The following is a 26,906-nucleotide window of genomic DNA, read 5'->3' as shown; positions in this document are numbered from 1 at the left end:
GCTTCGTTTTACCTGTTCCTTGAAACACTTGCTCTGCTCTCCCGGTTTCCAGTTTCCCGATTTCAGCCCTCCGACCGACAGCCGTTGGGGTCTTCTGCCGCGACTCATTCTTCTTATATGTCTTCCCTCCCCACCGGAGGAGCCGTGCCGCCGTTAGCGGAGCTTCGGGGCTAGGAGACGGACTATAGTGTTTTTTTTATGGTATTCACTAAGCGCTTGGGAGAGTATAATACAATAGAATTAGCAGTCTCATTCCCAACCCTCAAGTCCAGTGACTTGCCTAAGCAAGTGGCAGAGCTGGGTTTGGAAAACCCAGGTCCCCTGACTTCCAGGCCCGGCCTCTTCTGCCAGACTGTGACTTCTGGATTCTGTTCTGGTGGTTGGTAGTTTGTTATCCTTTCCCGCCATTTAGACCCCACGCGCGTGGCCGGTGGAGCCATTCAGAGGTCATTCGGGGGCGCCAGCACGGAGTCCAGCTCTCGCAGACGAGAGGGTGTCGGGCAGCGCTCCAGCTCAGGAGACCTACAGTTGGGCATCGCCACCCTCCCTTTGACGGCGTCCCCGGGGAGCCGCCGGCCGCCCCGATTCCGTCCTGTGCTTCCTCGTCCAGCCGAGCCCCGTCTCTCCCGACTACGGGCCGGCACCGGGAAGGGTCGAGAGTGAGTCGGGGGAAGAGCGAGTAGACAGAGCCACCGGGTAAGGTGGACCGGGCCGCCGGACAGCCTCGAGACCAACGGACGGGAGGTTTGGTTGGATGTGAGCCCCCGGCCCGATCCGTTAGCAGATTCGTGTCTACCTCAGAGCTTGGCACAGAGTGGCAGCGGACCGGGTGAGCGGAGATGGGCTGCTGTCAGGGTTTCAGGGGACGTGGGGGCTCCGTGGACGAGCGGCGTTCGATTAGGGAAGATGATCCATTCAATGGTGAGGAGGAGGGACCGAAGGTGGGGCCGGCTGGAGACCGGGGGAGTGCCCAGCTGCGGCAGGACCAGGTTGGTGGCCGGTGGACTGGCGAGGGATGAGAGGACCCAGGATTTAGCAGTCGATTGGCTGTAAGAGTGGAAAGACCCTGAGGAGTTAATCGATTAATCAATCTCTGGTATTTATTGAAAGCCTGCTGTGTGCACAGCACTGTGGTGAGCGGCTGGGAGAGTTCGGTACCGTAGGACGGTTCGACGCGTTAGCTGCCCACATCGAGCTCGTAGTCTAGAGCAGAGCTGCAGGACTAGGGACAAGCATGGCATCCTGGGTCTGGGCTACTAGAGCAGAGAAGATGGGGGAATTGGAGGCGGGGAGGAGAGAATTAGGAGGAGGGATGGGTTTAGAGAGGAAGAAGGTGAGATCGCTTTTACATTAATCAAGTCAGGGGTGCCAGCGGGCGGCCAAGAGGCAGGAGGAGGAGTCAGGTCGAAGAGCAGGAGGAAAGGTGGGCCCGAAGAGAGCGATTTGGAAGTCATCCAGTGGGGCGGGAAGCTCCTCGACAGAGCGGGGGTGCGGAGGGAGAAGAGGAGGGGGGACCCCGACAGTTGAGGGGCGAGAGGGAGAAGGGGATCCGGCGGACGAGGCCGAGGAGCACGATCGGAGAGGGAGGAGGAGGAGCGGGCCGAGGTGTCCCAGGCCGGAGGGCCTCCGGGAGGAGGGAGCGTGTCCGAGAGGCCGAGGAGGATGAGGGCAGAGCCGGAGGGGGTCGGCACCCAGGTCGTCAGGTCATCGGGGGCCTCGGACAGCGTGGGCTCAGTGGGGCCCACGGGGAAGAAACCGGACCGTCTAGGGGGTGGCCATGGCAGGCGCGTGCGCTCTTCTCGTTCCTGAGGCTCGGGCGGGGATGGGAGCACGGAAAGGGGCAGTAGCTAGAGAGGCCGGGAGATGACTAATAGGTGCCCGCAGAGCGCGCTCTCCGGACCCCGGGAAGAGTACGCAAGTGGGAATTATGAGAAGCAGCATGGCCTAGTGGATAGAGAGAGCACAGACCTGGCTCCTAATCCCAGCTCTGATACTTGTCTGCCGTGTGACCTTGGGCGAGTCACTTTCTCTCTGCCTCAATCAACCTCATCTGTAAAAGGGATTGAGACTGTGAGCCCCACGTGGGGCGGGGACCGTGTCCAAACCGATTACCTCGTATCTACTCAGCGCTCAGAGCAGTGCCTGGCACCCAAGAAGCGCTTAACAAATAGCGTCAAAAGACAATTAGACCCGGAGCCCGTCCCTGGACCCTAGGTGGCGGCGGGGTGGACCGGTGGCAGGTCCGGGGTGAGCAAGGAAAGGGTCAGACCACGTAAGGTGCAAGGACAGACAGAGGGTACGTGAAATAGAAACGGCTGCGTAGCCGGTAGGGAGCGGGGCTGACAGGAGCAGGAGGTTTTGTGTCGTGGCCCGAGCCGAATGGGAAGCCGTCGCACGTGGCTTCCCGGCAAGGAGCGGCTCGTGCCTCGCGGCCCGCTTCAGAGCAGCCTCCTCTCCTCCGCGGCCGTCTCCGCTTTCACCCGGCATGACGGGAACCGGGGACTGTGTCAGAGGTTTCCGTCCCTCCTGCCACCGCCCCACCCCCACCCCCTGGGCGGCAGCGAGGCCCGAGTGCCCCCGGGAGCCGCGCCTGGGTCCTCCGAGTCCGGGAAAGCGGGCGGAGGCCCCGTGCGTCTCTCCACCCCGCGGGAACCCCGGCCGTGCAGGCAAGCGGGGCTGGGCCCGGTGCGCTCGCCCACCCCCGCCTGTGGGTGCTGCCGAGCCGTGGAACCGATCCAGGGGCCGTGTTTCCGCTGGAAGCGGCGGGTGGCACTGTGGCCCTGGTCACTGGGCGGGGCTCTGTTTATCATAGCCGTCTGGACCGGGAGCAAGGGCTGGTGGGGGAGGGTTTTTGGCCACAGCGGAGGAGGACTGTAATGAGATCCGTCATCTCCACGTCCAGGGCACAGGTGCCCGGGTCGACCGAGCCGCTCGCTCTAGCCCGGCCCGGCCCGGCTCGTGCCCTCCGACTCGCATCCTCTCGGGGTGAGCTCTGTGGCCCGTCCAGCAGTGGGCCAGACTCTCCAGCGTCCACCCGTCCCGCCCATCCTCCTCGTCCACCCTGCCCGTCCCATCCCCTCTGTGCCACCTGTCCCGTCGGTGCCACCCGTCCCATCCGTGCTGCCTGCGTCCTTCCCGTCCCACGTGTCCTGTCCGTCTCACCTGCGTCCCTCATTCCGCCCATCCCACCTGCCCCATCCTGTCCCGCCTGCCCCGCCTGCCCGATCCGCCCCGCCCATTCGACCTGCTCTGCCGGACCCGCCTGCCCGGTCCCGGCTGCCCGCCCCTTCCCGCTCAGCCCCGGCAGGAAAGCCCGCTGCTTCCTGTTGCAGTTACATGTTGCCTCAGGCCTTTCTGGGCAGCCGCAACCCTGCGAGGCACTCGGAGTGACTTAATTTGGGAGGGCTGAAGGGCCGCGTCTCCTTCCCTTTGGTGACTGTTGCCTAACTGAGCGGTGCGCCCAACGGGGAGGCCGCTCTTCGGAAGCAAACGGGAACGCCAGCGGGGCCCCCGATGCCGGCCCGTGTTCGGTGGTTCGCTCATTTCTCCGGGAGGGCTCCGCTCGGCTGCCGGGGAGAGGCTCCTTGGAGGATAAGGTATCGGCCCGCACAGAGGCGGACGGACACGTGCGCCCGGAGCTCACCCGCTCCCCTCGAGCCCGGGCCACCGCCTAAACGGGAAGCAGGAGGCCCGGCCCGGACCCCGATCGGCGGCGGGAGGGGCTGGAGAGTGTCCCCGTAGCGGCAGCACGTGACGAGGAAGGGGCCAGGGCACAGGAGTGGTTTCATCGGGCCCTTGGGGCCGACGGCCGGGAGGACGACGGCTTCACGGAGGCGGTGGCGTCGAGACAAGGCGGGGCTGGTCGGGACCCTCCCCCTGCCCCTAGCCCATCGGGCCTCCACCTCCTTCCTTGCCCCCCCCGCCGTTTGCGGATTCACGATTCTGTGTGTCGGGAAGCCGCTCTTAGCTGTTGAGCGCCCGCCGTGTGCAGAGCGCCGTACTAAGTGCTCGGGAGAGTCCAGCACAACAGTCCCAGATAAAAATAATTTATAGATATATACGTAACCAATCGATTGTATTTATTCTCCCCCAGGTTGTGGAGAGGGAAAGTGTCTGCCAACTTTGTTGTACTGAATTCTCTCAAGCACTTAGTCACAAAGTAAGCGCTCAGTAAGTACCATCGTTTGAGCTTTTAATGTACGCAGAGCAAGTTACTAAGCACTTGGGTGAGTACGACGGAGTCCGTAGTCAGGATCTCGAGAAACTTAGGATCAGTCGGGGGAGACAGACCTCAAAGGAGAAGTGCTTAACAAATACCTTTTTTTAAAAAGCGGTTTTGTGTCCAACTCGGGCAGGTAAGTCGGTAGGCACCGAAGAGCTGTGGGGGGTGTGCTCTGTTAGCGGAGAAGGGACGAGGTGGTAGGCTGTGGGGGTTTGGGATTTGAAGTTGGGAGATGAGAAATTAGCTGGAAGAGGTTTCAGAGGTTTTTGAAGATGAGCAGAGCCGGAGGCAGGAGTTGAAGGCTGCAGGCAGGAGATGCCATTCCTCCCCCTCCTCTCCCTCCCCGATACCACAGGAAAGGGGGTTGGAGGCAGGAGAGTCGAGGAGGAGGCAGAGTGAGGCGGTGGGCCCGAGGGAAACAAAGGAGGCGAATCGGAGGGTGGCGGGGGAAGAGAGTGGAGAGAGCGGACGGACGCAAGGCCCCAAGGCCCAGTGTCGGACATTTCCGCCTCATGCTGAGAGAGACGGGGAACTTTTGGAAGCTGCTTAGGACTGGGAGCCCCATGTGGGACGGGGACTCTGCTCACCCTGATTATCTCGTGTCCACCCTGGCTCTCAGTACACTGCTTGGCATATAGTAAGCGGCACTTACCGAGGACCACAATTGTTATTATCAGTGTAACGTCTGGAGGGAGGCCCGAAACAAGTCTTCACTCATTTTCCTGGAAGAGGGAGGCTACTGGCCGTTTTTTATATAAAGATATTAGAAGTCAGTTTTGACACTGCCGCGGGGAGTCTGATGAATGAGACTTTGGAGGCACTTTTCATTGATGGGGCCATCTGTGGTCGTGAGGTGATAATGATAATGATAATGGTACCATCCTAATAACGATGATGGTATTTGTTAAGCGCTTACTATGTGCCAAGCACTGTTCTGTGCATTGGGGTAGATACAAGATAATCAGGTTGTCCCACATGGGGCTCCTGACGCTCTTAATCCCCATTTTACAGATGAGGTCACTGAGGCACAGGGAAGTTAAGCGACTCGCCCAAAGTCACACAGCTGACAAGTGGCGGAGCCGGGATCAGAACCCACGACTTCTGACTCCCACGCCCGGACTCTTTTCAGTAAGCCCCACTGCTTCTCTAGCCTTGGGCCGTAGGACACCTCCACGTACTGTCCCCTTTGGAGCGCAGGAAAATGCCGGAAAGTGCCTTCGACCGAACTCCTGGTTGTACACCGGACCTTTGAAATCACTTCCTTTTATGGGGTGTGTCTGTGTTTGGGGGCGGGGAGGGGGAAATGCGTGGCACCGTGCGCCTGAGCGTGTATGTGCCTGCGCTTTTCGTTTGGGGCGGTTGGGTTTCTCCGCAGCTCTGGGGGACAGTGACAGGTTCTCACCTCTCCCCGTGACGCTTTGAACCGCTCAGCGGCTTTCAGGGCTCGCGCGGGGCTGACGTGCCACCGGAACCCGTGACCGTTGGCTCCGAGGGCCCGCAGCACCCTCTCCACGCCGCACGTCGCCGCTCTCTCTCCGTCCGCCGCTCCTCCCCCTGCTCACCTTCTCATCCGCTGTGACTCGCTCTGGACCGTTCCCACGACGGGCCCTCGGGCGAGGGGGGGAGGCCACGGGGGACGAGGCCGGCAGAAACGGAATCACGAAGGCCAGCGGCCTCCTGGTGCCGGGCTCCGGACCGAACCGGAGGTCGCCGGAGCCGTAGCGAAGCCCGGCCCCCACTCCCGCTCCCTTGGCTGTTCCGCCGGCATCACTTCTCAGAAGCCGCCTGGCGCAGTGGGTGGTTGCTCGGGTCTGGGAAGCAGAAGGACCAGGGTTCTAGTTCCAGCTCCACCGCTCGTCTCCTCTGTGACCTTGGGCGAGGCACTTCACTTCTCTGGGCCTCAGTTACCTTATTTGTAAAATGGGGACTAAGACTATGACCTCCATGGGGGACGGGGACCGCATCCAACATGATACCCTACTATCTCCTCCAGCGCTTAGAACAGTGCCTGGCACATAGGAAGTGTTTACCAAATACCAACATTATTACTATCGTCATCAAGTGATGCGACGGGTTTGCCGGCGAAGTCAGTCGGTAGTACTTATTGAGGACTTACTGTGTGCAGAGCACTGTGCCCAGTGCTCGGGAGAGTCCAGCATAACAGACACACTCCCTGCCCGCAGTGAGCTTACAGTCTAGGGGAGGAGACAGACATTAACCGTAATAAAAACAGACAGATGTAGACATGTGTGATGGAGTGTGTCGGAGTTGTTCTCCCCACGCCATCCCTGTTCCGGGTGGGGGCAAGGCGGGAGGCCCCGGACGGCTGCCGGACAAGGGGCTGGCATCGGGAACAGGAAACCGGGGATGTGGGGGGAGGCCCTGTAAGGCTCCGGTGAAGCGGAGCCTCGGACGGTGCCGCCTCCCGGCCGGGAGCCCAGGGCCCTCCCTGCCGTCGAGGAGGGAGCGGCTTTTCCGAGCGGAAGCTTGGAATCGACGGAGGGCCTCTCAGTACTCTCAGCGTCCTTGACCACTTAGGCCCGGCTCTCTTACCTACCCCAGAAAGCGCTGACTTGTGTCCCTCTCTCCCCTCCCGTCTCACTCCTACCTGTAATTGATTTTAGCGGTCATCTCTTTGAGCCCCTCGATGGGTCAGTGGATCAGTGGGATTTATGGAGCGCTTCCTGGGGGCAGAGCCCCGTACTAAGCGCTGGGGTAGATCCAGGCTACTCGGGTCGGACCCAGTCCCTGCTCCACATGGTGCAGTGCTTGCCTAAGTGCTCACAGTAAGCGGTCAGTAAATACGATGGAATGAATGGGGCTCCCGGTCTTAATTCCCATTTTACAGATGAGGGAACTGTGGCCCAGAGAAGTGAAGTGGCTTGCTCCAGGTCACCCAGCAGACAAGCGGCAGAGCTGCGATTAGAACCCAGGTCCTTCTGACTCCCGGACCCGGGCCGTGCTGCTTCTCCCAGGTGCATCCTGTGTGCAGAGCCCTGTACTAAGCATCTGGGAAAGTCCAGGCCAGTAGAGTCGGTAGGCACGACCCCTGCGCACGAGGAGCTAGAGGGCGAGACAGATTGGAAGGTCAGTTCTCCTGAAGGGGAGACGGAAGAGTGTGGGGATACGGGGCTGGGGGCGGTGGGTCCTGTGGGGCTGGGGTGAGGAATAAGGTATTGAACGGGCTCCCCCGAAGGTCGGGATCACGCCAGTTAACTCTGGACGACCCTGCCCGGCACTTGGGATGGTGCTCGGGTGACACCGTCCAGGACGGCGACGACAACGGGGTGGGCGGGGAGCACCGGCCCCGCCGGACCAGCAGCCCCAACCCCTCTTCCACCTCCCCGGCTACTCTCCGTTGTCGGTGCTGGTTTCAGCAGGTGCGGCGCCGACGTGACCCGCGTTTGACACTCAGCCACGCGGGCTAATCGGGAAGGGCTGCGGGTAGCAGGCGCGGGTCTGGAGCTGGAAGCTCTTGACACCTCGCAAGTGGGTCCACAGTTCAACTTATTTCTCCCCCTGGGGAATGGCCCACCAGACCAGTTCCGATAGTTGTGATAATAATAGTCATAACGATACTAGTGATGTTTGTTAAGTTCTTACCAGGGTAGAGAAAAAAATAAGGTGAACACAGTTTCTGTCCCACCTAGGGTTCAGAGGCTAAAGGGGAGGGAGAAATAGGTATTTAATCCCCGTTTTACGATGAAGAAACTGAGGCCCAGGGAAGTGACTCACTCACCCAAGGTCACACAGCAGGCAAACATTGCGGCCGGGATTAGAACCCAGATCCCCTAATGCCCAAGCTTGATCCACTAGGCCGTACTGTTTCGCGTCTTTCCCAGCCTGAGAAAGACATCCCTTAATCCTTCTGTTTTTCCTCCCCCTTAGACCCGCAGCCCCATACGGGTCAGGGACCGGGCATGTTCTCCTTGCCTTGCTTTTTTTACGCCGGTGCTTAGTGCAGTGCTTGGCATATAGTAAATGTTTAACAAATCCCACACTTCCTATTACTATCATTGTTATTATTCCCACCTCTGTGGTTGTCCCTTGTGGCTTCTCCACGGGGCTCAATCTGGGTCCCCCACTCTTCTCTCGAGGAGCTCCTCGGGGCCTCTCCTGGGCAGATGATGCCCAGAACACCCGCTCCCGGCTTTTCGATCCCACCTCTCCTCCAGCCTACAGAATCTATCGAGCGGTGGTATTCGTTGAGCTCTTAGTGGGTGCAGAGCACTGTAGTGAGTGCTTGGGAGAGTACCGTAGCGACGACAGAACCGATCCCCCACCTCCAGGAGCGTACTGTCCGGTGTCGGGAGCGGGGCGATTGACACGAAAATAAAGTCTAGATCATCTTAGGATAGGGTATCGTCTTGGGATAGGGTTCCTCGGCGGTCTGGGGGGGGCGTATCCGAGTGCCCAGAGGTACGGCCTCAAGAGCGTCATCCCCTTACCTTTCCCCGTCTTGCCGTGCCTCACCCCGGTTTACGCTCTCGCTCCTCCCAAGCAGATGGTCTCATCGGGCCTCGCCGTTCCCTCTCCACCCGATTACTCACACCTTCCCCACCGCCTGGCACGCCCTGTCCACTCCCGCTCGACTAATCACGTACCTTGTCCTTACCTCTAAGAGCCCTTCCCTGATGAATCCCCACCTAATCTCCTCATCCCCCTCAGTCCTGCAAAAACTGCCCCGGCCCAGGTCCCGCGGCCGGTGGGACCCGCCTTTCCCCTCCGGATCCAGACCCGTGTTCCCCGAGCGTGGCGAGGGGCTGGAGACGGGGCCGGCCGCACCCGTGGGCCCGGCGTGCGAGGGGCCGATGGGCTAGCGGACAAGGGGTTCTCAGTGTGTCGCTCCCACCTCGTCCTGAGCAGCGGCTCTTCAAATCAGAAGACGATCAGGTTGCAACTCGCACTCGTCGATGTCCCCGTTGTCGGTCTGTTGGCCGGCATTTGCTCCTTACCGTGGGCGGCTTATTCTTTCACTCGCATGTTGGGCGACGGGTGTCAAGCTGCTCGTCTCCCCAGCGTGAGGTCCGTGAAGGCGGGGATCGGATCCGTTAATAATAATAATAATGATGATAATAATGATGGTATTTAAGTGTTTATTACGTGCCAGGCACCGTACCGAGCGCTGGGGTGGATACAAGCAAATCAGGTTGGCCGTCGTCCCTGTCCCACTCGGAGCTCACGGTCTCAATTCTCATTTTACAGATGAGGTAACTGAGGCCCAGTGAAGGGAAGTGACTTTCCCAGGGTCAGACGGCAGATGAGTGGCTGAACGGGGATCAGAACCCGTGACCCTCTGACTCCTAGGCCTGTGCTCTACCCACTTCGCCAGAGCTTGTGGGACGGTGGCGGGGTGGTGGTGATGGTCGATGGATTCTAATTTATGTAATTTATTTATTCAAATTAGCATCCGTCCCCGCCTCTAGACCGTGAGCTTGTTGTGGGCAGGGATTGTGTCTGTTTATCGTTAAATCGTACTCTCCAAGTGCTTCATACAGCGCTTTGCGCACAGTAAGCGCTCAATAAAAAAGATTGAATCACGGGTCTGGCCGCAGCCATTTGGGAAGACTTTCCTGGGAAGGAAAAGTCGGCTCCGCTTGCCTCGGGAACCTCGCGCGTAGGGCCGGAAGCCCTCTGCCCCGGGGGAGCCGTCCCGGTAGAGCCCGCGTGTCCAGCCGGGCAGCCTCGCTAGGGACCGTGGGTGTAGCGGCTGCGGGGCCGGGTGTGGGCCGTTGATGTCACCGGGGCCGGAGAGCTGGAAAAAATGCGGCAGCGGCAGCTTCGGAGCCAACTTTCCAAAGTCGGGGATTTTCTGGAGAGCTGACGTCCCCTGGGCCCGCGGAGGACCCAGCCGCCAGCCTCCTGCCAGGAGCCGAAAGCTTGGCTCCGTCAGGGGCCATCCGGGCGGGGGAGGGGTGTGCGTCTGGGTCTGTGGGTTGGCGCGCGTGCGTGCGCGTGCGGGGGGTGGGGGTGGCCCATTCGGGGGTGATCTAGACCCGGAGGGAGGGAAAGGGCGTTGTTTCCTTCAGGAGCCATCGAGGCCCGAGTGGAGCGGGCCTCAGAAAGCAATGTAGACTTGGGCGAGCCGGGGGCTCGTACGGGGGCGATTCGGATCGGGGGAGGCGGGGTGTTCATCCCGGATCGATCCAGATGGGGAAGGGGGCACTGCTACAGATGCGATCCGAGCCTGAGCTCCTCAGACCCTAAGCTCGTCGTGGGCAGGGAACGCGCCTACTGGCTCTGTTGTGCTGGACTCTCTCGGCCACTTAGTACGCTGCCCTGCACACAGTCAGCGCTCAAAAATGCCTCGGAAGGCGTTGATGGTGATGATGCCTGCAGCGAGTGGGGGGTTCGCACAGAGGGGGAACAGATATGTCCCCAGGGTAGAGCCGGCTCCCCGGTCTTGGGGCGGCCGAGTGGGCACCCCGACGAAGAGTCGTGGGGTACAGGAGAGCCGACGGATGAGACCGAACAGCTGAAAACCCTTCCTGCATCTCTGACTCCGCCGGCCTCGTCCCGGGATTCCAACCTCCCGTTGGCGTAGTGGCCGGGGGGTGAAGTCGACACGTGCCCGGGCCGGAGTGGTGTTGGCCGCCGGGGGAGCAAGTGGGGGTGATGGGAGGGGAGGGGCCCTGCAGCGCGGGGTGGAAGTGGCGCCGGGCTCCCGTGCGGGGCGATGGGCAGAGCGGCCTTCCCTGTGGGGCCGAGAAAATGCCTTCGTCCTGTGCCCGGAAGCCTTAGCCACAACTGATGCTTGTTTGTGTTCGCTACTGTCCGTAGGGGATGACTGGGTGCCCACTGTGGGTGACAGTGTATCACCCTGCCCCAGTCACTGGAGGGAGGCCTGGAAGCCTCTACCCCGCCCCCCCCCAGCACCTCCACTGGGGTCTCCTCAGTTGTGTGTAGTTCGAGACCTCTCGGAGAACCAACCCGTGCGTTATAAGCTCGCCGAGCTGCCGAGTGTCCCCCGCCGTCGGTTCTGGCCGGCACGGTGTCCCCGGCGGCGCCGCTGCCCCCCATCCCGGAGCCTGGGTGGGCCCTCGGACGGCCCGTGGGGCCGTGCAGCTGGGTACGTGTCGTTGGGGGCGGGGGCTGGAGACCGCGCCATCAGGCCCGCGGATCCAAGCTCAGACAAAGCGGGCGCTGCTCGGGGTGAGAGCGCTGCTGGCGGGCGGCGGCCGCAGCATTCCAGAACTTTCCCAGTGAGACCGGGAACTTGTTCTCCAAGCGACAAGTAGACCCTCGGACCCCTGTCCGGCCCAGCCGGGGCTCTCCTTGCTACACGCTGTTAGGCGCCTTCGTGGGGCCGAGGGCCGGGGCTGGAGGGCGGGGCTCTGAGCTCTAGTCTCAGCCTGGACCCATCAAGTGGTCAGAATGGCATCCTTGCCGGCTGGGCCCCACGAAACGCGTGGTGGTCGCAGGGCGGGTGTACCGAGTGCCGAGTACTGGACCCAGGGGCCGCGGGGATCGGGCGGGAACCTGGGATACGTGCCCCGCCCTCGGGGAGCTACCACTCTGCCCGGGAGACGGACCTAGACGGGTGGTCGGAGCGGTGTTCTGGGTCCGGAGACGGGCCTGGGTTTGGTAAAGGGAAAGTTAGCCGCCTGCAGGACTGGGATCTGACTTGGAGCGACCCACTCTGTCACCCTCCGCCAAAGCGGGCCTCTTTGCCCACCACCGGAGACCTGCCCCGTGCCAAGAGGATTGGGCAGTCACTGGAGGTTCTTGAGGAGAGGGTCGGGTAATGTCAGTAATATTAATAACAATAATCATAAAAAGAAGAAGAAATGTACCCTTGGGAAATCGCACCTCCTCCAGAAGGCCTTCCTTAACGAATGTGTGACTGGCTCCATTTTACGTGCTCCATATCCCGCTCCAATCCCAGTTGAGGCCTCTTGCTCCATTAGACGGTCCGTTCTTTGAGGGGAGGAATCAGGTCCACCCACTGGATTGCACTGTACTCTCCCCAGCACCTAGGGCGCTATTCAGCTCACAGGAGGCGCCTCGTAAATACCGCAGAATGAACGATGGATCGGACAGCTGAGTAGGAAGCACACGTGGTGGCTGGCGTGTGCTGGGCAGGAGAGAGAGCGGGCTCGTGGCGGAGGGAGAGGTCACGCGGCCCGCGACGTCTGCGGCCGAGTGTCGGGGAGGATTTGGTGGCCGGAGACGGTGCCGACCACGGTCTCGGAGTAGGGAAGAGGTCGGGGACCCGACCGACCCCGACGGGCAAGTCTCAGCCACCCGCTGAGCGCGCTGACCCCTCCCACGAGCGGGTGGGCCCGGGTCCCATGTTTGTGTGCGAAGGTGGGAAGCGCTGCCAGCTCTCTGACCGCCTGCTCGTTCCCTTTCAGAGATCCACGCCACAGGGTTCAACTACCAGAACGAAGATGAAAAGGTCACGCTGTCTTTCCCCAGCACGCTCCAAAAAGGTAAGCCTTTCTGGGACTGCCCCGGCCGGCTTGGACCCTGGGACCGCCGCATCGCGGAGAGGGACAGGGACCATCTCGACAGGCGTGCGTTTGGGCGAGAAGAGATTACATTGGAACGTGGGTGGCCGCTCTGGAAGCTTTCGTTCCCGTGCCCGGGTTCTGTCCTTGACCCGGACCCCGGGAGGCTCATCCAGGTGATGGCGGCCCCCAACCGTTCTCACCTTCGGGGAGCGGGGCCGCCCACCTTTCCCGACAGACTTCTCCCGAACCCCTCTCTCCTGCTCTCCCTCCGTTCGGGGAGTCCGTCCGCGCTCCCTCGAGCCCGCCGTCGTACCGTGTGCCGGCCGTGTGCCCGCCTCATGCCAGCCCCCCACTACATGACGTGCTCTGTGCATTGGTTTCTCAGCAGGCGCTCCCTCCTGGCAGGGAGGGCCCTGGTGGGGAGGGTCCCTGCGGCTCGCCCCCTGAGCGCTGCCGTGGGTTCCGTGGCAGCCTTCTCAGGATCCATCTTTCCCGACTACATCCCGACTGAGAATCTCTCGTCGGGGGAGCTGCCCCCGCCCGCCTCGCCAGCCTGGCCGGCAGCCCCGTCGGTGCCAGCTCCGACCCCGGGGCCCGTGGCCGAAACGGGCCTTCTGCTTTCGTGCCCAGTGCACTGGGGATGAGGCCCCCGCCCTCCTCTCCCAATCCTGCCCCCAACACAGCGGGCCCCATGCTCACTCCTTTTCCCCGATCCCCATCCGGTGGACGGCTGGTGGGTGGAGGATGTGCCTGTGTGTTTTTGTGTGCCTGTCCGTGTCTGTCCACGTGTGCTCTCGCGGTCCTGCTGTGGGATTGCTGCCGACGGCCCTGCGGTGTTTTCTGCTGCTGACTGAGGCCTTCCCAGAGCCTCGGGGTCGGTGGCGGCGTTGGCACGGGCCCGCCCACCCAGTCCTTGGCCATCTTCCGCCAGAGCTAGCTTTCCTCCTTTGGAACTCCCCTGTGGGAAAGGCTGCCTGGAGGTGGTAACGTCGAGAAGGTTGGCACCGTGGGGTGGCGAGGGCCAGCGAGGCCCCGCTCCAGAGCCCCTGCCTTGGGACAGGCGAGTGAGCCCGAGCGACGAGCAAGTGGGCGTCCGCTGGGGTGGCTCCCGGGCGGCGGTGCCGTCCGGCCCGATCCCGACCCGGCTGGCGCCCGCCAAAACTGGGCCCCGCTTAGGGCGGCCAATAACCAGGTCGAGGTTGGTTCATTGCTACTGTGTGCCGAGGACAGTGTCAGGTGCTGCTGTCATACGAAATCATCAGTCCGGCTACCCTCCCTGACCCCCGTCGGGAGCACGTGGACCAAGTGGAAGGGGGCTCTGGTATTTAGTTCCCATTTTACACATGAGGAAGCTGAGGCCCAGAGAGGGCAAGTGACTTGACTAAAATCATTCGGGAGGAAGTGGTGGAATCGAGAAGCAGTGTGGCCTGGTGGACAGAACCCAGGCCTGGGAGTCAGGAGGCCCTGGGTTCTGTTCCGACTCTGCCGGTCGTCTGCTCTGTGACCCTGGACAAGTCACTTTGCTTCTCTGGGCCTCAGTTCCCTCGTCTGTAAAACAGGGGTTAAGACTTTGAACCCCATGTGGAACCTGGACTATGTTCAACCTGATGAACTTGTATCTTCTCCAGCACTTAGAACAGTGCCTGGCACATAGGAAGTGCTTAATGACTACCGTTTAAAAAAAGAAAAAAGAACCGAGACTCCTTGACTCCCAGTCCCAGGCTCTTCCCCTTGATCATGGTAGTGGATTCTCCAGTTTCCCAGACTTTTCGGGAGCAGGTTTCTGGATCGTCTTCATGGAGCTGTTTCAGCTTCAGGTGGGTTGCCTAAGCCAAGGAAATTGTCAGTGGGGATGGCGGGAGGCTTTCGATCCCAAAATATTGCCATTTCCGAGGGAAAATGGAAGATGGGTATCTGTGTGTGTGGTACCTGAGTTTAGTCAGGGACGCCGCCGAGGAACCGGCGGCATTCTTTCGGACGTGCCCTCCCGCCTGGAGAGAGTGCGGTCATGCGTACGTCCAGGCCATCAGGCTCGGCCCCAATCCCGCCGCCTGACTGCTCCTTAAAGCGACCTCCCTCCTGGACGCCGGCGGGGCCCGAGGCCTTAGCCTAGAAGGCCAACGTGGCCCTGCCCTGGAGCCTCCCCGGTTGGTCGATGCCGGGGGATGGCAACGCCGGTGCCGTTAGCGAGCCCCTCGCCTTGAAGAGAGGCACCGGGGCCGCGTGGGGCTCTGGTTTCGCTTCGGCTGGGTGGACGCGCCCGACCCCCCCCCTCGTCCTCGGAAGCCCCGCCGAAATAAAAACATCCGGGCCGCCTTCCCCGTTGGGCAGCGCCGTCTGGTTGATTCCATCACAACCCAGCAGAGGGACCTTCGGGAGGTTCAGCTCCCGGGAGTCGTGCCAGGGGCGGGAGGCCGTCCGGGCCGTCCTCCGCTTTTTTCCTCCAATCCCATCCTCTGATCCTGTCCTCCGATCCCTAGATCGGCTCCCCGCACGTGACTCAGAGATAAGGGACCCGTGACGCCAGAGGCACCCGCGGCATTCGGGTCCTCAGGCGGACGTGAGGCTTTTGGAAAGGGGCATCGCCACGCGTAAATCCAGTCAAGGAGCGTGCGTGGAGGGTTTCAGGATGACAGAGCGGAGGCGATCCAGGGTCTGGCGGACCGCCACGAAGTCAAAAACCTGTGGTCGTGGTTCAAGGCTCCCAAGGCCCTCCCGGGGCCATGGGGCCGTGGCAGCCCCACAAAGGGAGGGCGGCTCCAACCTCGCCCCAGACCGGGGGCGACGGTGCCGACGTTCTCGTGTTGTCCCGGGCAAGCCCGGGCACGCCTGCCTCTCGGGAGGACGGGGCCCCGCCGAGCCTAGAAGACCTGCCGACCCGCGGTGGGCCACCACGGGGGAGTCAAACCGAGGTCAGAGCCGCGGAGGTGGCCACGCCCCTGGACCCGAAGGCAGCCCCCCTCCACCCAAGACTCCGAATGAGGGGGGGACCCCCCACCCGAACGCCGGCCCGGCCGTTCTTTAGTCCTCAATATGTGGTAGGCTGAGGGGATGCCGCGGGGTCCCACAGCTGGCCCCCTCATCTCCAACTTGGAAAAGAAAGGTGAAAGGTCAGATGGCGGTTATTGAGGCCTCTCATTCTTCTCCATGGCCGAGGTCCTCCCGAAAGACCAGACGCCCCCAGACTCCCAGCGTGACACAGCGGGTGCTCAGTACAGTGTCTGGCAAATAGTAAGCGCTTAGCAAATACCGTCGTTATTATCTTTGTTGAGCATCAGACCCAGGGGGAGTGTGGCAAAAAGCACCAAGGCCTTCAGAGAGTCTTCCGGGCTCGCCGCCGGACAGAAGGGAGCGGGTCTCGAGCCAAAGCTTCATAGCAGTCGAGAGCCGCCGAAGCATCCGCCGTGCCGGGCAACCCCCGGGATGTCGCGTGTGGGTGCTCAGCGTGCGCCGGGACCGACGGCCCGCCTCTTCTAGTCACACGGTTTCTCCCAGGTGAATTTTCCTACTGGCGAGTCTTCTTCACCCTGCCTATCTGAGAAGCAGCACGGCCTCGTGAAAGAGACGGAGCCTGGGAATCAGGGGACCCGGGTTCTCAACCCCGCTCTAGGCTGCTGAGCGATCCTGGGCAAGTCGCTTCTGTGCCTCTGTTTCCTCATCTGTAAAATGGGGAATTCATTGCCTGTTCTCCCTCGCCCCGAGACTCCGAGCCTTGTGTGGGGCTTGGGCTGTGCCCGACCTTATTGTCTCATATCTACGCCGATGTTTAGAACAGTCCTTGGCACATAATGAATGCTTAACAAGTACCACTGTCGTTATTATTGTTAATTGATATTACTAGTTAGGCGCAAAGGAAGCCTTTAACAAATGTCACTCTTATTATTATCATTATGACCCGAGCAGTGTCTGCCGAAGAGCCCTACTTTGTGACCGAGCCTGCCGTGAAGGTTTGGGGGCGCAGAGGCGGCACCGTGCCAGCCGCCGCCCGGGCCCTGCCGGCCCGGGGAGCAGTTTTCAGGACTGCCGGCTGTCCCAGTTTGTCCACAAGCCTGGAATGCCTTTCCCGGGAAAAAGCAGTAATCGTTGGAGCGGATCTGTGGCCCCGAGAGACCGTTTGTGTCAGCTAGAGACAGAAGCAAAAAGTATCGTCACTGGAGTTTCCCGTTGTTCCCCCCTTTCCCTTTGCACCAGACTGAAATTCCCCACCACCGGCTCCAAAGGCCACTGCCCCCCACCTCCCTATCACTGCTGTTTACACGCTGTGCCCCGGTCAACCCCCTTGGCTCCTTCCAACTCACTGTTTCACTGTGCCTCGTTTTCCCCTCTCTTGCCTCCATCCCGTTGCTCACCCCTTTCACCCTGCCCGGTCTTCCTTCCCCACCCAAAAAAAAAACCTGCCAGGCCACAGCCCCTTCCAGCTTCCAAGCCCTCTCGACTCCCACCACCTCCGGGAAGTCCTCCCCGATCGACTTGAACCCGCCTCCACACATCCCCCACTCCCCACCGCTAGCAGCCGCCCCAGTGTCAGCGTCCGAGAGCTCTAGGCTCTCAGCCGATTCCTCAGTCCGCCCATCGGCCGGATCTACTCAGAGCACGTTGTGGCTGGAGCACTCTAATCAGCGCTCGCGAGGGAAAGACCCGGTCTCTGCTCTAAAATAGCTGACACTATTGACTGACGCTGTCCCTAGTGGGGCAGGGAATTTGTCAATTCTGTTGTACTGGACTCCTCCAGGCACTTAGGACAGTGTTCTGCACATAGGCTCATTAAATGCCGTTGATTCATTGATTGGGGGAGGTGGATGGACACAGGCGCGCAATTGGCAAGCAAGAGTGGTCAGAGATAGAGCTGGAAGTATCAGGAGTGAAGGGACAGAGAAAGGGAGAGGGAGAACAGAGTAAGGGATGAAATCCACCGAGTTCTCGCCTGACTTTGGAGAGTGAGGCGGGGAGGGAGCGGCCGGAGCCAGGGAGGACAGCGAAGAGGCTGATGCTGCAGTCAGGTTGAGGCATGGCGAGGCCGGGACCAACCCGGGCACGGTGGGGGCGGAGGGGACGGGGCCGATGGGGAAATGTTGGGGTTGAAAAACGAGTGTCAGGTTGAACGTGAGGATCCGGAGAGAATGAGGATTGAAGGTGTCACCGAGATCTCGGGCTTTGGGGGGCGGAGAGGAGAGCGGGGTGGCCGTGATGGGAAAGCGAGCTGGAGGAAAGGCTCAAGGAGGGAATGATAATAATTGGGGTATTTGTTAAAGGCTTACTGTGTGCCGGACACTGTACTGATCACAGGAATAGATCCAAGTTTTGGACACAGTCCCTGTCCCAAATGGGGATCAGAGTCTCAATCCCCATTTTAGAAAATGAGGTCATTGAGGCACAGAGAAGTGAAGTGAACTGCCCAGGTGCACACAGCCGACAAGTGGCAGAGTCAGGATTAGAACCCGTGACCGTCTGACTCCCAGACCCGTGCTCTGTCTCCTTGGCCACGATGAGTTCTGTATGGGACCTGTTGTGCTCGAGCTGCCGGCGAGGCATTCGGGGTAGAGGTGCCCGGGAGGCAGGAGGAAATGCGAGGTGGCCGAGACGGAGGGGAGCCGGGGCTGGCGAGGTCAGTTTGTGTCTTCTGGGTAGCATCCTCTGCTGTGGAAGCCGACATTGAGGAGAGAAGATGAGGAGGCGGTCCGGGGCCTTGCATCACCCCCGCCACATTCCAATTTCTCGGACACCGAGTTAGATTTCGCCGGCCCAAAATGAATCATCTAAAGGGTGTCAGTGTTTTTGATGTCCCTCTGTGGGCCTCGTGGGTATTTTCCTTGCGTGGCAGAGTGAGCTTTCGACTCTCCACCGGGTGCTTTCCGGCCACGCAGACCTTTAGCTCTTCCCCCTGGAAGCGGTTTTCCCCAGGCCGGGGGAGCCCTTGGCGGTCCGTCCGCCTCAGAACCCCTGGGCTGCCTCGGCCCCTCCGAGTTGGTCCCCGGCACGGACTTGTCCCTCGCGGACCGTGGCTCGTCTACCCAGCGAAGGGGTGGGAGGTTTGGGCCCTGGAAGGTGAGAGGCTTTGCGCGGGCGGGGCTCGCTGTCACCGGCCCCCGCCGTCGACCCAACGCTCCCCGGCTGCAGCTCCGTCCGGGGTCCGCCGTCGGCCTCGGTTTGGGCCTCACCCCGGCCACGGTGCCAGGACGGGGGGCTCGAGGCTCTGTCCCTCGCGCGGGCTGCTCGAGGCCGTCAGTGGTATAACTAGCCGAGCCCGGTTGGGCAGCTGCCGGGCGGGGGGTAGGGCCGGTGGGTCCGTGGAGAGCTGGCCCTTCTTGGGTAAAGTTGGGCTTGAGACGGACGGACTCTCCTCTCCATTTGCCTCTCCCCCTCCCCCCAGGCAGCGGCACCCTGAAGATCGATTTTGTCGGCGAGCTGAATGATAAGATGAAAGGTTTCTACAGAAGCAAATACACCACCCCGTCCGGAGAGGTGCGCTACGCTGCCGTCACTCAGTTTGAGGTACCGTTTGATCCTCTGGAACTTCGGGACCCTCGGGTCCCAGGGATGGGGGCGAGTGGGGTTCATTCTTCCGCGGAGATGGGGGGCCCCGCACTCGGGCGTTCCCCATCGGGTCTCCCAGACGTTCAGCTGGTGCTCGGGAGCGTGGCCCACCCAGGGTCCCCCGTGCGGGCCCGCTCCAGGCCTGGGAGCGAGGCGGTGGCTCCAGCTGGGGAGGGATCCCCGTCCTAAGAGGCCTCTGCCCTCAAGGTCTAGAGCACATTTGGGTTCGGTCTCGGGAGCCGGCTCCTCCCAAGCCCATCACCCGACCGAGGGCCCCTGAACCCCGACGGCTTGGGATCGACCCTGTCGGGAGGAGACCACTGCCACGATAGCAGCTGGTGGCCAGGGAGTTCGTCTCGGGGTGCCGGGCACCGAGAGCGGTTTGGTTGCCTGTCGGGGCTGCTTGGTCCCGGGGTCACGCCGCGACTGAGGGATCCGGGGAAGCCGCTCTCCCCCGGGGCTTAAGCCTGGGCACTCCCGCATCCGGACCTGGGGGGGGACCCTTCCTTCACATTCCTGGCTGCCTGCACCTCCCTCCCCACTCTGCCTCGGAGTAAGCGGGCCCGGCTCCCTGGGCCCCAGGAGTCGAGGCTCCGGCTCCCTAACCGGGACTGACCTTTGGAGGACGGTGGGGAGGGGGAGGCTGGGACTTTGCACAGGAGGAGGGAGGAGGAGGAGGCAGTGAGAGGTAAAGGTTGATTGGCGGGTGCCTCTAGCCAAACAGCCTCCCCGCTGGGGGCCCACCGAACCGAGGGTCCGGTAGAATTCAGCGACGTGATCTCTGGCCGCAGGAGTCGGCAGCCTGCCGGATTTCAGCGGGATAGGGCAGGCCAGGTGGGTCTGTAAGCCACGGGCGACCTCTCGCGATACGGAGGCCACGCAGTGGCTGCCGAACGCCCCCGTGCCCCTCGTTTTCTCCAGGCCACGGATGCTCGGAGGGCTTTCCCCTGCTGGGACGAACCGGCTCTCAAGGCAACTTTCGACATTTCTCTGGTGGTCCCTAAGGACAGAGTGGCGCTTTCCAACATGGTGCGTGCTGCTGCGGGCCATCGGGGTCGACGGGCCCCGCTCCCTTCCCTTCCCTCCCCTCTCCCTGGACTCCACGGTGGCTCTGGGTCCCTCGGCCAGCGGGCGCGTCGGGCCGGAGGGGGCCGGCTGGCCGGGGAAGGGGAGGGGCAGCGGTGCCCCGACCAGCGGGAAAGGGTCACAAGCTGGGCAGGGCACGCCATTTCCGGTGTGCCTCCGTGCCTCCCTTGCCCCGCCCCCGTGCCCTGCGGGCTCATCCCTGGCTTTCTCCCCGTGTGCCCCGGGGATGGGGCTGGCTCAGAGTGACTGAGAGGGACCCTCTCTCCTGTTCCAACCCTAAGTCCCCGACCTGGAATGGCTTGTCCCAAGCCAGAGGGCCGGGCTCGCCTCTCCCTTCCCGGGGCGGCCGAACCCCGCGGCCCCGCGTCGCTCCCGGGGCAGGACCGGCCGGGCCCTCCTGGTCCTCTGTGGGCACGGTCCCACCCGGGGATGTGGAGGGACGATCCCGGTCAGGTAAGCGGGTCCTGCTCGTTGTCGCCCAGAACGTCATCGACCGGAAGCCGTGCCCCGACGACGAGAACTTGGTGGAAGTGAAGTTCGCTCGCACCCCTGTCATGTCGACGTACCTGGTGGCGTTTGTCGTCGGGGAGTACGACTTTGTGGAGAGCAAGTCGTCTGACGGGGTGTGCGTGCGTGTCTACACGCCCGTGGGTAAAGCCGAGCAAGGAAAATTTGCATTGGAGGTAACCGGGCTCAAGGGGGCTTTTCCCAGTACCTTCCAGAGGAGCAGACGGGATGGGGGTGAGGGTGGGCGGTATCCCCTTCCCGCTGGATCATTTGCATGGACATCTGTGGCATGGGCGCTCATCACGCTCCTCGGATTTGACTTCCTTTAGCCACCTTCAGAGCCCCCTCGGGCTGAGCGGGGACCACCCCACACTTACGTGGAAGGAACCGGAGAGGCCATGGGTCCAGGGAGTCTGGGGGGATCCTGAACCATGCTGGGTGCGGACATCCCGGGGTCCGGCTAGCGGGGGATTCCGACCCCTAGAGGGGCCGCCCGCCTGTCCGTCCCTCCGCCCGATCATCCCTTCTTTCCGTTTTCAGGTGGCTGCTAAGACCCTGCCTTTCTACAAAGACTATTTCAACGTCCCGTACCCGTTGCCGAAAATCGATCTCATCGCCATCGCTGACTTTGCAGCTGGTAAAGTAAAGATCCCTTTCTGGCGGCCCTGCGTCGGTCTGCTTGGGGTCTGGGCATCTGGAGAAGGTGCAGTCCGGAGAGGTCAGCGCTCTTTTCTTTTGGTCCTGTCCAGGTGCCATGGAGAACTGGGGCTTGGTGACTTACAGGTACGTCCGTCGGTGACGGGGGTGATGGGGGACGGCCCCCTCGGCCGTGCGAGCCGGACCCCAGCCTCGCCCCAGCTCTTCGACAAGGCCCGATAATTTCCAGGCCTGACGATGACTCCAAATTGGTGGCTTCCTGACCTCCTAGCTCTCTGAAGCTTCTTTATCTGTGCCCGCGACCCCAACCCCCAGGATCCTGCCCCACCTTTTACCTGCTCACAGAGCACCGTTGGCCCCTCTGCAAACGCGGTCTGTCCCCAGCCCGTCCCCGGCCCTGTCCCGTGCTCGGGGTCGCTGGTTTTCGAGTCAGCTGGTCTGCCCTCGGGGGCTGTGAAATCCAGGTCTCTCACCCATTGAAGGTTTGGTAACTTGGGTACGTCTCTTCTATCGTGGGAGACTGTGTGAATGCCACCGTCCAGTGCCGGTCCCGGCATTTGCCGTCCGACGTGGGGGCGAAATTAAGCCGCAGGGTCGTGGACGGTGCCGTAGGCCCGGCCGGGACGGGAGGCCGCGGTGCTGGGCCTTGGGTGATACCGTGGGCCCGGCCGTTCAGACTGCTTGGCAGCGCTGGATTGGGGGCGGGGTCACGGGCGGCGCCATGGGCCCGGCCGTGCAGACTGCTGGCAGCGCTGGGCCGCGGGCGGGGTCGTAGGCACCGCCTCGAGGAGAGGCGGCAGTGCTGGTCCGCGGGCCCGGCCGTGCGGAGAGCTGTCAGCAGTGGGCCACGGACCAGACAGTGAGGCGGGGCAGCACCGGTGGGCCACGGGCACGGCCTCGAGGAGAGCCGGCGGCGCCGGGCCCCGGGCCAGTCGATGAGTACAGCTGGCAGCGCTGGGCTGGGCCTTGAGGCGGTGCAGCAGCCGGGTTCCCGGGCGGGGCCGGGAAGAGGGGTAGCAATGCTAGGTCAAGGGCTCAGCCACAATAATTGCTCGCAGCGCTGGGCCACGAGTGAGTCTGTGGGTCAGTCAGGAAGTTGGCACTTGGTTTTTCAGACCCTCTGCCACGAGGCCCTCTGGGCCTGGGGTGATCTGGTTTGGTTCGTTGCCTCTCCCACCCGGGGGGAGGCAGAAACCCCTCCTGTGCACAGCTTGAGGCAGGCCCACCGCTAACTGTTGGGCCGCCAGGGCCATGCGTGGTCATCTCTTGCCTGCTCCTCTCAACTCGGTTGCCGGGTGGCCGTCGCTGCCGACGGAGAGGTCACCGCCGGCCCTGGAACCCGCTCTGTCCCCTCAGCGGAGACCCTTGAGCCTCCTGTGTTTGTAGTGGCCAGACGGGACTTAATTTGGCTCCGTGGGCTGGTCTGCCCGAGTTGACGAGTTGTCTGTGCGTTTGTCATTGCAGGGAGACCGCGCTGCTCATCGATACCAAAAACTCATGTTCTTCATCCCGCCAGTGGGTCGCTCTGGTTGTGGGACATGAACTCGCCCATCAATGGTTTGGAAATCTTGTTACTATGGTATCTAATCTTTTTTTAAGTGTTTTAAATATCTGACTTCCACCCCACTGCCGACTGAAGCGTGGTGCGGGCGGGGCGGGCGGGCCTTAGGCGCGCGATGAGTTGGAAGGTCCCGGGGTTCTGAGGGATCGGCGTCCGGGCTGGCTGAAGTTTAACCCCGTCTCGGGGACAGAAGCAGCCAGGGTTGTCTCGCGGCAGTTTCCGGTGACCTCCCTACCTTCAGCCTGGAAAGGCTTGTTTGCCGAGACGTGGGCAGTGATTGTGCTCTGGGCTCCCGGCTGGTCTGCCCTCTGCCCTCACCGCCTTTAGCAAATACTGCCCGGGGTGCCGAAGATACCAGCGTTTCAGATGAGCGGGATGAGAGGGAGGGAGAGGAGGGGCGCGGATGCGGGGCAACGCTCCGGGAGCAGTGGGGCTGGTCCCAGCTGAGTGGAAGCGCCGCAGAGGGGATGGAGCCGAGCCCGGCGGGCACCCAGTGCGCGGTGGAGACTGGAAGCCCCCTAGCTCGGAGCCCCAGGACGCACGCCTCCTCGCCTCTTACTAAACCGATATTGACGAAAAGGCTCCTTGACTTCCTCCCGGCGGCTTCCGCCCCCGTCCCGCACCCTGGGAATTAGAGGGCAGAGCTGCAGTGTCTCTGACATCTGCCCATTGCGTAATGCGCGGGCAGCCGTCCCGCGTTACCCTGCCGCGTCTTGGCTCTGGCCCGGAAGCGGCTTAATCCCAGTGGCCACAGAGAAGATGGAATTGGGATCGCTAATCGCCACAAAGTTTATTGGACCCAAGTCCCTTCCCGACCACGGGCCACAAGCCAGGAAGCATTTCCGGGCCTTTCCAGGGGCGCCTCCGCGCCTCGCAGCTCTCAATCCATCGATTGTATTTATCGAGCGCTGTCCGTGTGCAGAGGACTGTCCCGAGCCCTTCCCAGAGCAGTTCTTCCCTTCTTCCACTTTCCCGGGGTAGAACATTCCGAATGCCAGCTCAGAGCAGCCGGGTGCCCTCTTCGGGCTTGCCTGCACTCGGTCTTCAGAGAGGGAAAAGCTCCTACGGTGGCCTCGTCGAGGTCGGCGGTGGCCCGGGGCTCCCTGAACGGGCACCTGGAGAGGTCCCGGGCCGGAGGTCCGTCCCTGTGGGTCTGTGGCCGGCGGGAGCCGCCCCCCCACCCCCCGGCTCTGCTCCCGCGATGACGACGATGCTTCTTCTCTCCTCGGTTTGCAGGAGTGGTGGACTCACCTGTGGCTGAATGAAGGTTTCGCCTCCTGGATCGAATACCTGTGCGTCGACCACTGCTTCCCCGAGTACGACATCTGGACTCAGTTTGTCTCTGCCGACTACACCAAAGCCCTGGAGCTCGACGCCTTGGACAACAGCCACCCTATCGAGGTCAGTCCTGCCGCCAAACGGGCGCACGCTGGGCTCGCTTGCCAGCAGAGATGGGCCAGGGCTGGTGGCGGTGGAGTCGGGCCGGGGCTTATGGGAACAGAGGCGGACACGGGTTTATGGGAAATTTCCCCCGGGACACCAGGTAGACGAGAGGCCATCTCAACTGCCTACGTATTAAGCTCTGCTTTCAGGTTTTTCAGAATTTCCCTCATGACGTGGGCTGGGCCTGACAGCTGGGGAGGGATCAGTTTTCGGTTGGTCGGTTGGCAGACTGGCAGACAACCTTGAGAACGCCTCGGCATTTCCGAACTGAGCGTGACCCTTCGGGGGAGGGTGCTGACTATTCCTACACAGAGAAGTCAACCCTGCCCAGACTGGCCCTCGTTCTCTTGGTCTCCCGTCTCTGTCTGCCTGCCCGTCTGTCTCTCCCCCTCCTCCCCGGCCCTCCACCTCTCTCTTCCTCCCTTCCTCCCTCTGTCCCCTCTCTCTCATCTCCCCTCTTCTCCCCCCCCACCCCCCCTTTCCCACTGTCTGTCCCTCTCTCCCTCTCTGAGTCAAGTCCTACTGGGTCCCATCAGCCCAAAAAGATCCCGTCCGATCGACCCGATCTCATGAACGACGGCGACTTAGTCCAGAGTAGAAATGTAGGGCTCCCTTGGTTCGTTGAGCGGCACTCTGCGGGTGCCACCGGGTGCGATCCGAGTCCCGGGGAAGGGCACGGCAGGGGCCGATTTGAACAAGGCCTCATGCCCTCTGGGGACTCGGGAGCCAAAGGCGGAGCTCCGTCGGGAGAAACCAGAAGGCTCTTCTCTTCTCTCGTGAGCCGTTCGGAGGGACTCGCTCCCTGAGACCACATCTGCTTGTGTTTGATTTTCCCGGGGCGGACTGTGGTGTGGTGCCGGCCCGACAGGTCAGCGTGGGGCATCCCGCCGAAGTCGACGAGATCTTCGATGTGATCTCATATAGCAAAGGCGCCTCGGTCATCCGGATGCTCCACGACTACATCGGGGATGAGGTAAAGCCCTGAACGTGGCACGTTAGGGAGCGGTGGCGGTGGTGATTATGGTGGTGAGGAGTGGACTTGGATTTTTCTGGGAGGTGCCTTTTATTTTCTGGCCATCCGGACTGCCCCGGGCATCGTTTGGTTAAAAGAAGCACAATCTGTTGTTGACGCGCTTCCTGGAGAGGAGAGGGGCCTGATGAGCCCTTCGGGAACGTGGGCGTTGGGTCGGAGGCAGCCCCAGGCCGAAGGCGGGGCGGGAGGTGTAGACTTGTTCACGTCTGCGACGGCTCCACCACTGCCACCAACAGCACCTTCACCCGGAGCCATTGACCGCACGGCAGCAAATCCCTAAGGCGTGAGGGTCGGGGATGGTCCGGTCACTGTTTCTTTTTGCGTCTCCAGGACTTCAGGAAAGGAATGAATCTGTACTTAACCAAGTTCCAGCAGCAGAACGCAGCCACAGGTACCCGGCCTCAGGGTCCCAGAGGAGGCAGGAGGGCAGGGAGGAGGGTAGGTGGGTGGCCGGCCTCTCCCTTCCCTCCCACGTTAGCATCCGAGTTCTTGCCCGTTTCCTCGTATGGGTGGGGAATGTGTCTCGTGCTGCTTCTGAGAGAGCCAGCTTGGCCCAGTGGAAGGAGCATGGAACCGGGAGTCAGGAGACCCAGATTTTAGGCCGGGCGCTGACCCTGCCCTGACGGGTGACCCCGGGCAAGTCCCTTAGCCTCTCCGGGCTTCGGTTTCCTGGCCCTTGCAACGGGGATGGGCCGTCTGCTTTGGGCCGGGGGAGAAGACTGTCCCAGGCAGTTTCACCATCACCCCCACCGGTGGGAGCCCCCAAGCCCTGACTGGCCGCGTCTCTTGGCAGAGGATCTCTGGGAGCACCTGGAAAAGGCCAGTGGGAAGCCCGTAGGAGCCGTGATGAGTACCTGGACCAAGCAGATGGGTTTCCCACTCATTTATGTGGAAGCAGAGCAGGTAAACTAATCCGTCCCGTGGTCCAAGTGGCCTGTGAGGCTGAGGCAGGCCACCAGGCGTGACTCATCGCCTTCCGAGTGCCATCCACCGTTTCGTCTTCCCGAGCCCTCCCCTGTAGGCAGTCCCTCTCCGACCTCTCTCTAAGTCCCCCTGTTGTGTGTGGCACGGTGGGGTGCCGGGAGCGGTCCCCGGCGCCGCTAGCCCACAGTGGGCCCGAGGATGGACATCCAGTCCGAGTTTCTCTGTCCACGGGGACCGGTGCAGCGTGGCGGGGAGAGCCGTGGGACGATGGCCTGGCACCCCCCCCCCCCCTCCCGCTGCCGTTCCGTGGGACCCAAGACTCCTCCTGCCCAGGCACGCTTGGTTGCGTGAAGCCTGCAGATGCACCCCTTCTTCCCGCGGGACCTGTAACCCTTGTAACCTGCATTTGTGCCCACGGCACAGCCTGGGCCTCGCTCCAGGGTGGAGGGTGCTTTTCACTTGGGGAAGCCCCAGCCGCTCAGGTTG

General features: G+C 62.1%; 1 protein-coding gene across 1 annotated transcript in view; it reads left to right on the top strand.

The window, feature by feature from the left end:
- NPEPPS (aminopeptidase puromycin sensitive) overlaps positions 1-26,906 on the top strand; it is a 48,691-nt gene that overhangs the window by 10,570 nt on the left and 11,215 nt on the right. The window contains exons 3-13 of the mRNA XM_029049125.2: positions 12,577-12,654; positions 19,046-19,167; positions 20,131-20,238; positions 20,778-20,978; positions 21,343-21,439; positions 21,552-21,585; positions 22,924-23,038; positions 24,257-24,421; positions 25,332-25,436; positions 25,827-25,887; positions 26,290-26,399. Coding sequence (XP_028904958.1) covers positions 12,577-12,654; positions 19,046-19,167; positions 20,131-20,238; positions 20,778-20,978; positions 21,343-21,439; positions 21,552-21,585; positions 22,924-23,038; positions 24,257-24,421; positions 25,332-25,436; positions 25,827-25,887; positions 26,290-26,399 — 1,196 coding nt within the window. The remainder of the gene's footprint in view (positions 1-12,576; positions 12,655-19,045; positions 19,168-20,130; positions 20,239-20,777; positions 20,979-21,342; positions 21,440-21,551; positions 21,586-22,923; positions 23,039-24,256; positions 24,422-25,331; positions 25,437-25,826; positions 25,888-26,289; positions 26,400-26,906) is intronic.

This window comes from Ornithorhynchus anatinus, chromosome 21 (assembly GCF_004115215.2).
Source record: "Ornithorhynchus anatinus isolate Pmale09 chromosome 21, mOrnAna1.pri.v4, whole genome shotgun sequence".
Lineage (NCBI taxonomy): Eukaryota > Metazoa > Chordata > Mammalia > Monotremata > Ornithorhynchidae > Ornithorhynchus > Ornithorhynchus anatinus.
The sequence above is the reverse complement of the archived record's forward strand: the minus strand, read 5'-3'. Positions and strand labels throughout refer to the sequence as shown.